Source organism: Melanotaenia boesemani, chromosome 19, assembly GCF_017639745.1.
Source record: "Melanotaenia boesemani isolate fMelBoe1 chromosome 19, fMelBoe1.pri, whole genome shotgun sequence".
Taxonomy (NCBI): domain Eukaryota; kingdom Metazoa; phylum Chordata; class Actinopteri; order Atheriniformes; family Melanotaeniidae; genus Melanotaenia; species Melanotaenia boesemani.
In genome coordinates, this window is record NC_055700.1 from 2,821,703 (window position 1) to 2,835,851 (window position 14,149).

The window sequence follows — 14,149 nt, forward strand, 5'->3', positions numbered from 1 at the left end:
AACTAAAAGTCAGACATGACTGCTGATTCTAGATGTTTTCATTTCTCTTTGATTTCTCTCTTTACCTGTTGAATCAAGTCTTCCTTCAGCCTGGAATCCTGAGGAGAAAACAAGCTTCAGAAGATGAGAATTTCTAGAAGCTGTGACTTGTAGTTTAGTTTAGAAAGAAACAGATGAGCTGAAAGAGGAACGCTGGCAGAAAGGACTGATAGTGATGATCAGTTTCATGTCTAACACGACTGCTGCACATCCTTTAAATCATGTAGATTTAAACTCAAGAAGAGCATTTAGTTCTGAGACGCTCCATCATAGAAACGTAGAAAGTAATTAAAGTCAGCAACAACCACGGCTAATCCAGTATCCATCTTCATCCTGCCAGAGGAAGACTCCTGCTGTATCTCTTTCTTTCTCTCTCTTCCTCTTGCTTTTCTTTGCTGAATCAACTACGAAGCGTTTTCAGATCGGTCGGTGTGTTTATATCCGTTATCTAGCGTGTGACGTGGTGCATGACGCTGCAAAAACAAAATGGCTGAGTCATGCTGCCCAGCATGACACAGATTAATGTACTCAGTCACAATATCTGTTATCAGGTACTCTTCATGTACTTTACTACAGTAAAGTGAAGCCCACCCAGGAGGATGGTAGAAGAGAAAGACTGAGTCAGGAGAAGCTACACCAAGAGGTAATACATCACAAGTCTGTACCAGCCAATAAGAAATCGGGATTATTTGTCGTCCCGGCAACAGTCTGGATCTGAACCCAGTTTGAAGAATATAAGGCGGCATTGTTAGTGTGTGTACGTGCTAGTGTGTGTACGTGCATGTTTCTGTTCATGTGAATGATTTTTTTATGTGTTTTTATTTGCAGGGAGGAGTTTAGTAAAACTTTACTATAAGATGCTGGACTGCCTGTTTCTGACTGACTGAATTTATGTCAGCAATAACCCTCCTTCCACCAGAGTTTCAGTCAAAGTCTTTCAAGTCGCTGATTAAGTAAAAAAAATCCCCAAACCAGCCTGTTGATGCGACTTTTCAGTGTAGTTTCTCACTTTGAGAGAAAAGATCTTAAAACCAGATAATTCTTCTTCATTTGAGAATTATTAATAACTAGAGCTGTCAAACAGTTAAAAATTTTAATCAGATTAATCACAGCTTTCAAATTAATTAATCATGATTAATCACCATTTGCAACTATGCCTGAAATTTGCCTGTTTTTACTGAATTGTATCAACAGAAAAAACCAATGCTTACAAATATTTACTATTAACTGACCTTCTCTTGGGTAAACATCAGATGTCCAATGGTCAGTAAATGCAGCATGTAATGTACTTCTACATGCCGTTCTAAAACATCTCTACCATGTTCTAGATCATAATTCTGAATTAAAACTTTTTTTTATATATTTTTATGAAAATAAACCAGCAGATGTGACGACTGAAGTTAAACAACCAACATTGATAAAGAAACTCTGATAAAACTGATGATCTGGATAAAAACTGCTTTTTCCTTTTATCTTTGAAGTGTGAGTGTTTGTGCAGCAGTGATAAAAGTCCTACAGCAGCATCACCCAAAGTAAACACCTGCTGATAAATTATGTCATTGGGAAGTTTTTCTTCACTTGTTTTACATTAGATGATCACTTTAGCTGTAATAATCAGTTCAATGTTTCATAAAACAAAAAGGTCTAATTTGCAGTTTTACAGCTAAAATTGGGTGTGAAAGATTCTGTATGATCTCAAACAAGTCTCATAATTTAACTTAATATTAATGTAAAACAGCCAATTTTAAGATTCAGTTACTAAGTAAGAAATAAAAGACATGAATAATAATCGAACACATTCTGCTCTGGCTGAGTTTCTAACTCTCCAAACAACTTCTTGGCTGAATATAAGACGGTAAGACTTGGTTAGACGGACCGTTGCTGTGTGACATTACACAACACTGAAGCTCATCTGCTAACGACATTATCAGTGTTTGCTATCGTCACACTTCAGACTCCTGAAAGACTCGGGACAGCTGGTCTCAGTCCTTCACTCCAACCAGAGATGATGCTCCAGAAAGCCTCATTTCTAAGTCAGAATTCCTTCCATCCGTCAGACTCTCTGCTGGCTCCTCCTCATCCAGCGAGCTGTGATTGGTCCATCGTGTTGCTCTGTTTTCATGTTGTTCTGTAAACAGCTGATCTTTAAAGTCGAGTCCTACCTGAGCTCCACAGCAGCATCAGCACCAACAGGTGATCCATGTCCAGGTGGACGTGTCCTCGTCTGTCTCGTCTGACTCTGATCATCACACCAGCTGTCCTCAGAGTAAATCTGGAAGGGGCGGAGCTTCACCCACACATCTCTGACTCTGTCACATGATCAGCCATCCCACAGTTTCACCAGTGGATCAGACACTTTTCATACTGGTGTCCAGTCTGACACCAGTTCAGTCTTTGGACTGAATCAGATTCAGTTTTTCTCTGAAATCAGAGATATTTAGATATTTCTTCCAGTGTTTGGTCATCAGTAAGATTCCTGCTGTTCCATAAATCTTCTGTCTCCCTCTGCAGACGTCCTGGGCTTGATAACAACACATTTCTGCTTTAATTGATCAGTGATCAGAATGTTTCTGACTGGATTCAGAGTCTAGAAACATGGAGGTTGATGTGGGAGATGAAGCTCACCTGCAGAGCTGAACCACCATCTGTCCTCCTGAAGCCTTCATGGAGAGCTCAGAGCAGCTGGATGGAGCTTCTTCTTTCCTCTGTCCTCATCAGAGAGGACAGGAAGAGGACGGTGGACCAGAGGAAGAAGCCGATCCTCTGATCAATCAAACTTCAGGCTGTTTTCATTGTCAGGACGACCCAAACCCTGAAACATGGAGGTGGTTCTGTGAGGGTTTGTGTGCTTTTCTATCTATGTGCTTTCTATCTTTGTTTCTTTGTCTCCTTTCTCTTCTGTTTACTCTCCTCCTTCCTTTCTTCCACCTGTCAGGTTCAGCATTCATACAGAATGCAGCAATAAACAAATAAATAAGCAAAAATAGTCCTAAAGTATGAAGAAGCTTCTATCTATGAAGCTCCTCTTAGAAAGTAAACATGTTTGGTCCAACACAGCATCCAGACCATGATTCTGTCCTGATGTTGGACAGGACGGGGTTAAAAAAGGTGTCATGAGTTCCAGCTGCAGCTGATGTTATCTGGTTCAGCAGAAATGATAAGAGGATGCTGCTGCAGCTTTAAACTAACAGGAAAAGCTCAGCCCGTCCCGGTCGTCATGGCAACACGACCACAGCCTCGTCCTCTAATCTGACAGCAGATTCTTATCAAGTTTGACTTTCTGAGAAATGTAGATCTAAGAAGTCCGCTACGGAGAGCAAACCGGATCCTCTCTGGTCAGAGTGAAAAATGTCTGGATGATGGTCAAACGGGGAGCGTCAGGAACCAGAACCAGGTCAGAAACCGGATCTGGAGGTCAGATCAGACGTGTGGAAACATGTCAGTGGGAGTTATGGTGCAGATGATGCAGATGTTTCATGTGTCCATGTGTCTCTGTGTGGACTCTGTTCTGACTGAGGAAACCCACCTCCCTCTGGGACCCTGTCAGTCTGAGTCCAGTATGAACCAGGTCTGGGTTCCTGGTCCTGCTTCTTGACCCTCAGACTGGCTTCTGGTCTGTTTTGTTGTCTCACTAACAGTCTTGAAAGCTGAAATCTCAGTTCTGGATTGCTGGCCTGCCTGTTGTGTCCTGTGTTGGGATCTTCTTCTCTGAACCATCACACCTGAGTCAGGTGACCTGACAGCCTTGGCTGCAGGAGTTTACGCTGCATGAGCTGCTTTGTTTGCATCTCTGATCCAGTGATAAACATGCTTCCAAAGTTCTGAGAGGTTCTTGTTGGACTTCATCTGAAGCTGTGGTCTGGACCAGTACAGCTTGTTTTCCAGCAGATCAGATCAGAGCCGTGTCCTTCAGGTCAGCATAAAACATTCAGAGACGCAGACTGAACCAGAGAGACCACATTCATGACTCGGTTGAACAGTTTGCTCCTGAATCAGGTCTGATGTTTGGAGTTTTTCTCCATGAGGACACTGGCTGATGTTAACCTGGTTAACTCAGGTTCTCTCTTTCAGGTGGTCTCAGATCAGTTTTCAATAATAACTTTGTTTTAGAAAGAAATCCAACATTTCCTCTGAACCTTCTGAAGGATTCACCACGAGCTGAATGTTTCTGAACAGATGAAGCTTAAAAAATTTGGCCTGTTTTGTGCATTTTGTGAGGAACATGGTGGAGAAACAAAGTGGGAAATGAACAAAGGCGACTCCACCTGAGAGGGGGGTAACACCCCAGGAAGAACCTTAAACTGGAGACTTTTACTATAGAACAGTGTGAAATCTGAATGAAAGATGAAGGCTGGAACTTCTAGAACACAGAATAATTCAACTAAATGTTTCCAGAACTGAAGACGAGGACTGAACTATCGACCCCGATTCCAAACAAAGTGGGACATTTTTATAAAGTAAATAAATACAGAATTCAATGATTTCCAAACCTCATCAAGCCAAATTTTATTTCCAGTAGAACACGAACATATCAGATGTTGAAACAGACATTTTACTGTTTAATGGAAAATATGAGCTCATTGTGAATCTGATGGCAGCAACATGTAAAAAGTAGATCCTGGACTAAACACACTGTCCTGGCGACAGGGCTGAAGGACGACACGACAGCTGGAAAAGGAACTTTGGAGGACGACCCGGAGGTCACAGCGACTGGAGACGGATCTCTGGAAGGATCCCAGAGGACGAGCTGATAAGGGCCAGAGAGGCAGGGACCCCATTGGTGGATGGCCAGAGACCAGAGGACAGAGGAGCAGGGACTCCAGCAAGATACACAGTGAGCAGGAACCTCCTCAGAGACAGAAACCAGAGGAGGAGGAGGAGGAGGAGGAGCAACCTCCTCAGACTGGAACCAGAGGAGGAGGAGGAGCGACGGAGGAGGAGCGACCTCCTCAGACTGGAACCAGAGGAGGAGGAGGAGCGACCTCCTCGGAGACAGGAACCAGAGGAGGAGGAGGAGGAGAAACCTCCTCGGAGACAGGAACCAGAGGAGGAGGAGGAGCGACCTCCTCAGACTGGAACCAGAGGAGGAGGAGGAGCGACCTCCTCGGAGACAGGAACCAGAGGAGGAGGAGGAGGAGGAGGAGCAACCTCCTCGGAGACAGGGACCAGAGGAGGAGGAGGAGCGACCTCCTCAGACTGGAACCAGAGGAGGAGGAGGAGCGACCTCCTCGGAGACAGGAACCAGAGGAGGAGGAGGAGCGACCTCCTCAGAGACAGGAACCGGAGGAGGAGGAGGAGCAACCTCCTTGGAGACAGGAACCAGAGGAGGAGCAACCTCCTCTGAGAAAAGAATTAGAGGAGGAGGAGAGACCAACCAGATCCCCCCCCCCTTGGAAACAGGAACCAGAGAAGGAGGAGGAGCGACCTCCTCTCAGACAGTGACCAAAGGAGGAGGAGGAGTGACCTCCTCTGAGACAGGAACCAGAGGAGGAGGAGGAGGAGGAGCAACCTCCTCTGAGACAGGAACCAGAGGAGGAGGAGGAGGAGGAGCGACCTCCTCGGAGACAGGAATCAGAGGAGGAGGAGGAGCGACCTCCTCGGAGACAGGAATCAGAGGAGGAGGAGGAGCAACCTCCTCGGAGACAGGAATCAGAGGAGGAGGAGGAGCGTCCCTTTCCAGGGCTTTTCTTTGCATAATGGAGCTTTAACCTGCATTTGTGGGTTTCAGGGTGAACTGTGTTCACAGTGATTTCTGGAAGAGAATCATGTCTGCTTTTAATGCAGAAGATCACCAGCATCCAGCATTGTCCCATGAACACAGAGATTCCTCCTGAAAACGTTGATGAAATGTACTGTACATGGTGGATCTTTAAAGTCTTTACAATTTTACATTGAGGAACATTTTACTGAAATTGTTCCACAGTTTTAAGCCAGTTTGTCTCAGATTGGTGAACCTCTGTCCATCTTTCCATCTGAGAGACTCTGCCTCTCTGAAATGCTCCTTTTATATCCAGTCATGTTCCTGACCTGTTTCCAGGTAACCTCTCAGTTTAATGATTTATGTTCTGTGTGAATAAAAGAACTTTTTGTGGTTTTGTGGTGTTGTATTAAAACAGATTATTCTCGACTTATTTAACCAGCACAGTTGACATTTGATGTTTCTGGAAACTTAAATTCAGAGTCTCACATCTACTTATAACTCGTGAGTTTTTATCAGCCACGCAGGAAACTCAACTCTTTAATCTGATCCGAGCATATCAGTTTATTTTGGTCGCCATGGTTACATATCTACAACCACGATCTGTGAAGTGGCAGCAGTTTCTTATCAAGACAATTTAACAGAGACGTTTAAGCAAAGAAAGTTTATCTTTAAAGGAGGAAAGCTGAAAAATAATGAGGTTAAAACATGTAGAGACTCTGCAGACTACATATATGTATATACAGGTATATTAACCTGACGGCCAAGAAAGCTCACCTGATGATGTCATCACATCTGTTTTTACTCCAGCTTTTCACAGATGAGTGTGTATCAACACACACCATCCTCTTTGTTTCAGCTTCAGTTTGATGCCAAAACGTCAGCAGATGATGGAAACTGGCAAACCTTAAATAGAAAAGAATCATTAGCTGTGATTAATCCAGCCAGGTAGGTAGATAATAAATTATTTAATGAATGTCCCACAGCACATAATCTGTTTAAAAGTAATTTAAAATAATAAAGTAGAAAAATAGTGTAAGTTGCTAATATATATATATATATATTTTCATACATACTTATACTTACAAATACATACAAATACATATATCACACTAATTAGTCATCTAAAAGAAAAGTCATTGCTAGAAAAAGGCTCCTAGATTATTTTTCTCTTTAAAGAGTATGGGTGGGATATTAAATAAAACAGCAAACACTTAATACATATTATTCTTTTTCTGTTTGTATACTTTTATTTATTTTTCTTTCATCACCAGACATCAGTGTCATGGATCATTTCTCACTTTACAAACCGTTTGTATAAATAGACATATATATACTGTCTCCCTCTGGTGGACACACCCTGTAACTACACTTTCAAACCCACATTAGAGTCAATGTGTAAGACAATTAGAAAAAACTGAAACTGTGTTTGATCCACAAAGTATTTGATCTCATCGAGTTAACCTTAAAGTACAGATAGTTAAAGACAATGCTTTCTATACCTTTTCAAAATAAAATGTAAAAGATGTTATTATTTGTTTATTTATTCATTTATTCACCAAACATTTGTCTGTATAATAGAATGCAAAATAGAGAATTCCAAATGTATCTACTGCATAGAAAAGTGTGTTAGAAGTCAAGCAAAGTAAATGAATCATGGGCAGGGAAAAGGACGACTGATTGAATGGACACAGGAATAAATGTTTTCTTATAAACGTTGTTTCTTAAAATCTCAAGAGAAAGAACTTCCTCTATATAGGCTGTTGGACAAAAAATAAATTTAAAAATGGAAGAAAAAGGCTCCTAGATTATATTTCTCATTAAGGACTGCTGGTGGAATATTACTTTAAAAGGCTAAATTTTATTAACTAGAAAAATTAATTTTATTTTTTACCAGTGTATAAACCTTTTTTTCCTCATTACTTGAAGTACAAGTATAACTACTTATTTCTGATTTACACACAGTTTTTAATACATAAACATATATACAGTCTCCCTCTGGTGGACAAAACCTGTAACTACACTTTCACAGCCTTCAGCCTCAGCACAGGTTCCCCACTTGGCTGGGTGCTGAGTCCCCTGCTACACCCACTACACCCATGACCCCCACCCACCACGCTAACAGCATCATCATTTGCAGGTGGTGGGCCTCATCTTGAGGGGGGATGAGACCACCTACAGGAACGAGATGGAGCGAATGACTGTGTGGTGTAGGAACAACAATCTGCTGCTCTACACCTCCAAACAAGGAGGTCATTATTTACACCAAAAGAACTCCACAGTTCCTGCTGTCTTAAAAAAAACAAGGACAATTTCCACCCTGGACACTCTGAGCTGCTGCCGTCACGCAGACGTTACAGGACAATAAAGACCAGAACCAACTGATTCAGAACCAGTTTTTATCCAGCTGCAGTCACCACACTCAGTACTGGAAACACATCTAATGGCAACATGTTTTATAAGCATCAGTACAATAACAGAACATATGCTGCTGTCACGCAGACGTTATCTTTTTGTTTTAGTTTTTTCTCTTTATCTCCAGTCAGTCAGTTGTGTTTTAATATTCCCAAATCCCAATCCTCCATCCAGTTCCAGGAAAAAGCAGCTGCCACTGTCCCAGTATTTTCCATACAGCTAAATATTTTCAGAGGGACTTGAGAAGCTATAGTTAACGAAACATAACGTAAAAACAAAACTAGAATAAAAAAACATTCTCGTTAACTGAAATAAAAATAAAAACGAGTTTAAAAAATAAGTAAATAAAACTAAATTAAACTGTGTTGTGTGTTCACAAAACGAACTAAAATTATAACAAAAATGTCCTTCGTTTTCGTTTGTTGTAAACTGATTTCATACATAAGCCCTCGGGGTTGATGTGAAATCTAATTACTTGGTAGAGATGTGACGGTCATGAACGAATCGATTCTTTTGAACGACTCTTTAAAATGAACGATGGGAACCGATTCACAGCTGTGAGCCGTTCATTTGAGAGACTTTTTATATACAAATTTTTGACACTGCCTTCATCAAATCAAACTTTATTTATAAAGTTCTTTTCATGCCATAGGGAACACAAAGTTCTTTACATGATTAAAAACATAAGAATAAAAACACTCAATTAAATCTTTCACACAGTCACACGCACACACGTATACACTCACATGCCAAGCCCAAGGAACGTGAGTCACAGACACACTGTCAGTTACACACACACACTGTCAGCACACACACACACACACACACACACACAGTTACACGCAAAATCTTGAAAAGCTGAATTTGAGAGACTTAAATTAGTTTTTGTTTACAATGTTGGACAGCAGCTTATGTACTTTTAGAAAAGAAAAGCACATCAGCATCCAGCTGATACATCAGTATCTTAACCAGCTGTCTGGCTCTGTGTTCTACCAGACACGTTTACTTTCAGTGTCTAAAATATTCACTGCTTTCACTTTATCATGTCCAGTATAACATGTGAGCTTCTGTTAATCAGCTGCAGTGATTTTTACTAAAGTTGCTGCACCTCCAGTTTAATTCTTTATGTGGTTAATTATGAGTAGTTTCATCTGAATGAATTAAAGCTCTGGTCTAGAGGTTGTTGGGTTGTTGAGGTTGTTCATGATGAGTTAGATTGAGCTCCTTTAGACTCCTGGCTGCAAGGACTGTGAATTGTCTCTTGAATGGATTCATGTTATGTTGATGTGTGTCTTTAGTATGTTGGTTATGTTGATTTTTACCCAGCACACTATCTCAGAAGCAGCATTGAACACATTTTTTTTACTTAAGGCTGCTATCTTATGGGCTGTTGTGTTTGATTTGTTGATGGCTGTTCATGTTTCCTCCTGATACAGTTGTGTATCGTGTTGAGTTTTTATTATACAGTGCTTATTCTGATTATTTTAAATTTTGTACAAATTCCCAAATTTAGAAAAAAGAAAACTAAAACTAATAACAACTAAAGTAAAACTAAGCATGTTAAAAAAGTAAAAACAAGAGAATCTGCTCTAAAAACTAACTAAAACTGAATTTGAAAACAAAAAGTCAAAAACTAGTTTTCTAACACCAAGAGACATTGACTTTTCCAACAGCAACTAAAAGGTTTCCTTGGCATACCTTAGCGTGTAGCTTTTATAACCCCTCTGGGAACTGTTCTGAAAAATCCAAAACTATTATAACCTTGGATGGGTGTAGAGTTTGGATGGAGGAGTCGATCCTCAGTTATCTCACGTCCTGATGTGTCGTTAAAGTTCACAAAGAAATTCAGAGGCATTAGACGGAGGTCTGATTGACGCGATGAGATTAGAAGCAGTTTGAATATGATGAGTGGGAGAGAGAAACAACAAGGCTGCAGGAGTGAAGCTCGGGAGTGTGTTTGTTAACTTTCACCTTAAAAGGAGCAATAGCATCCATAATACTTAACATTTTAGCACTAAAACTAGCAGTAAGCTCATTGGCTGAACCCACTGACAGGGAAGGTGTTGAAGAGAAAACCTGGTTAAACATCCCAGTCGTGTTTTTAGTTATACAGCATTTTGTGATCATCTCTGTTGAGACATTTGTGTGAACAGAAACTGTACACTCAAAGAAAACACAGTAATGATCAGACAGGCCCACATCACAAACAGTAACCTTGGAAACATCCAAACCCTTAGAAATCACCAAGTCTAGAGTGTGTCCTTTAATGTGTGTGGGCTCTGTTATATGCTGAGTCAGCCCAAAGTTCTCCAGACTGTTACTCAGGTCTTTAGTCGTTTTGTCCTGAGGATTGTCTACATGGATGTTAAAATTATCAACAATAATTACACAGTCAGAATCTAAACAGATTGTAGCAGCAGTTCACTAAACTCATCATGAAATTCTGCGCAGTATAGAAATTTAGATATATTATTTTATAATCCTCCTCCTCTCCTGTTCAGTCTGACCTCACTGATTATTTTGGTTTAACCAACGTTAAGAGTTGTGGAACATGTTATTCTAGACAAGGTGACATCTACATAGAGACTAGACCGATTTCCCGACTAAAGCACAACAAGAAACGTGTATTAACACACAAAATTACTGCAAATGTTGTAGTATATACTTGGTCTGTAAGTGGTGTTATAATGCATCAAAATCATCGCACTAAATTTGAGTCTATTTTGAAAAATGAAAACAAAAACAAAAAAACATCTCTCAACGTATAAACTGATTAAAAAAATAAAGGGACCACATAAACATTAGCATGTAACTCAAAGTCAGTCCCATTTCTGGGATTTCAGTCTGTCCAGTTAGGAAGTAACAGTAAGCATTTAGCCAGACTACCCAAAGGAAGGTCCTGCAGGTGGAGGCCACAGGCCATTTCCCCGTCTGCATCCTTTCTGGATGATTTTTGGTCATGTTTGCATTTTGTGCTTTAACCACTAGAAGTAACATGAGACGATGTCTGTAACACACAGACACACAATCCTTTAGATTCCTCCAGCATAAACCAGCACACACATGCACAAAGAATGCTGCTGAGTACTTTTTCTAAGTCTTAATACTTAAAACATAATGACTGCTACAAAGTAAGGGAGACCGGGGCTTGTTGTCACACTTTTTACACTCTTGTATTTTTCTTGGAATCAATACATCATCGAAAATAAAATGTGTACTAGATAAAAGACCAATGTCTCAGGTATAGATTTTGTATTCATATATTATAGGCAATCAAATGGAGAGTGTGAACATGTGACATGTTGCCCCACCATGGGGGAGGTTGTCTCACTATAGGGTGTAAGATGTCACACTGGATTTTGCAACTAATAAAACCAGGACAAGTGGTATCATCTCTAATATACATTTTTTTTTTTTGCTATCTACAAATACAATATATCAGATTTTTAGAGGTCATTAGCTGCTGTTTCTCCGCCAAGTCTGCCTTTGAGATTTATGCAACGATGCGGGCTAACGTTAGCTTTGCTAAGAAGCTGTCCTTTTAATTAGAGGCTTGGCAACGTTGTATGGGAATTTAATTTGGTGGTTGTGGTGTAAAATATATTTGTGCCCAGTCACTTCCAGTACCTGACCTTAATCGGTGTAAACAAATAGCATAACAGTCACTGCTGATGGCAGTTTTAATAATTTTATGGATACACAGAATTGTAATTTCTCCTCTATTTGCTTTCTGTATTGGTAAAGGATTCTCAACCTGTCGGCTTGTATTACAAGCTGTTTACTAATAAGTCTTCTGTTGACCTTCTCTCGTCCAGATGACCCCTCTGGAGCGAAACCTGTTGTCTGGGTTTGGGTGTCCTCTCTGCCCTAATTTCAAGACTGCAAGTGACGGGGTGATCGAGAGGCGTTTAAGGAACCACACTGCAACCGCAGCACATTTCCAGGGTATGTTGATAAGAAATATCTGTTTCTGGTCTTTTACATTTTACATGTATCCGTTATGTTGAATTGGTATATTTGTTATTGCTTGTGTAAGGCTGCCATATTTGAACTAAATCCTTATCATCTTTACAAAAAAAAGCATCTTTTAGTTGCCTAAAACCATGTCTTTTCAGGACAGTCATTAAACATAAAATAATTTGGAGGTATTGTAAATCTGATATGAGCATTAGTCAGTTTTTAAAAACACGAAAACCAGTATTATCTGTTAGTACTATAAAATTACATTTAAAAAATGATTGGCCATGTAGTTTATAAAGTCACTACAGTCATGTAATCTTTCATTTTTGCACATGCTGCTTAAAATTCTTTTAAATATATATATCATCATTGTCTGCAGGACTGTGGATACAGTTGAGAGAGGAGGGGTTCTGGCCGTGTTTTCCAAGGATCAGATAAAGGTCATTATTAAACATATTCCCCTGATTACATGTTCACCCTTTTTTCTTTCAGACATTGCATGATGATGTGGTGAATGGAAAGACGCGTTCAAACAGTATCTGTGGCAGAATCCATCTCCCTCTGTCCACTAAAACAGCACCTAAAGCTGAGGACGCTGAATTTAAGTGACCAGCGGGTATGAAAATGTTATCAGTATGTTTGTATGTTCACATTTATAACGTATTTAAAGATGGATTTTTTTTCCCTACAGATCTTTGAGCTTCTGAGGGTGATAGAGGAGGTGACGGGTCTAGGAGCCAGGATAAGGAAAGGGGAGATCAAGCTTCTAGACTTCGTGTTTGATGTCATGCTCCCAGAGGTAATATGGTCAGTTTTGCTGGTTTGGGAAATGAGAGTAAATTATTGGTTGAGTTTGGTCAGTATTTTATTCATTTGAAACTTGTAAGAACAAACAAAGAAGTGAATTCTTTAGAGCATCACAAGGTACGATTGGATGATTTAACTGTTTTTCAGATCCTGATCAGCATCCTGGACGATGAAGGACTGACCCAGCTACAAACTGGGTTCATGATGGCCAGTGGCAGACTTCTGTAGGTGTAAACCTCCATTTTTTTATTCATTGTTCATTTTTGACTCCTAATTTTGGAATATTCAGTTTTATTTGCTCATCATTTTTGTTCAAGCTTTTGCCTTTTTTTTTCTTTGTTCTTAAAAGATTTAGTGATGAAAAATAAAGCTAATTGCAAATATGAGAACTTGCAAATAAGTCAATTTCTTAATGTTACCAGTGTGATGGTGTCAACAAAATACTTGATTAATTTCAAAAAGTCATTTCAAGGTTGTGACAGGGTGTTTGTTTTGTTAAGGAAACAGTTATGATGATGATTAATTACTTAATCCAGAGGACGAAGGCTACTGGCTGTAATGATCTCTTCTACTTTTCTGCTTTCAAGCAAACCCGAAGAAGACTGAACACACTGTTTCCTCAGTGTTGTGTGGAGGGTGTGCAGTTGTCCTTTATGTCCAGCAGCTTATGCAGTATTTTCCTCTGGACAGTCACATCTCCCTTTGCTCCAGAACTAATTGGCTGATGACTTCCTTTAGGGCTCAGGTTCTGGTTCTGCTGATTGCACTTTCTACAACAAACTTACAGAAGACATAAAACAATCAGACATTGAATGATTTTAGCTTCCGTAAGACGTACGCTCAGTCCTTTCCTCTAGACTACTCTACTCTAGGATACTCAGTTTGGGCCCACAAGGGACACAGTCCTGCAGGTTTTCAGTGTCTCCATAACTGAGTCAGCTGTTTTGGAGCAGGGAATCCAGGGAGGTATCTTCCTGGAGTTTATGGACTTTCTCACAACAGAGCAGCTGAATTTTATCAAAAGCACTTGAGAAATTGAAGAACATGATCCTCAAAGTGCTGCCTGATTGGTCCAGGTGAGTGTGGCTCTGAAGCAGGTAGATGATGCGTCTTCAACACCGAGAACAGCACGATAAGCAAACTGTAATCAGTCCTGAAAGTTGCTGACTTGTTTGGAGGTGAGTTTATAAAAGCCCTGAGGAGTGATACGCTGTCAAGTTGAGTTTAACT

General features: G+C 40.2%; 1 protein-coding gene and 1 long non-coding RNA gene across 2 annotated transcripts in view; one reads left to right on the top strand and one right to left on the bottom strand.

Moving 5' to 3' along the window:
• LOC121630394 (scavenger receptor cysteine-rich type 1 protein M160-like) overlaps nt 1-2,306 on the bottom strand; it is a 185,318-nt gene extending 183,012 nt beyond the window's left edge. Inside the window, exons 1-2 of the mRNA XM_041970678.1 lie at nt 2,202-2,306; nt 66-98 (exon numbers count right to left, since the gene is read on the bottom strand). Of these exons, the coding sequence (XP_041826612.1) occupies nt 66-98; nt 2,202-2,286 (118 nt within the window). The 5' untranslated portion in view covers nt 2,287-2,306. The remainder of the gene's footprint in view (nt 1-65; nt 99-2,201) is intronic.
• A 10,392-nt stretch (nt 2,307-12,698) lies between these two features.
• LOC121630222 lies at nt 12,699-13,169 on the top strand. Its single transcript, XR_006008490.1, has 3 exons — nt 12,699-12,728; nt 12,804-12,911; nt 13,067-13,169. It is a non-coding gene; the product is annotated as an uncharacterized LOC121630222 (long non-coding RNA).
• The last annotated feature ends 980 nt before the right edge of the window (nt 13,170-14,149 follow it).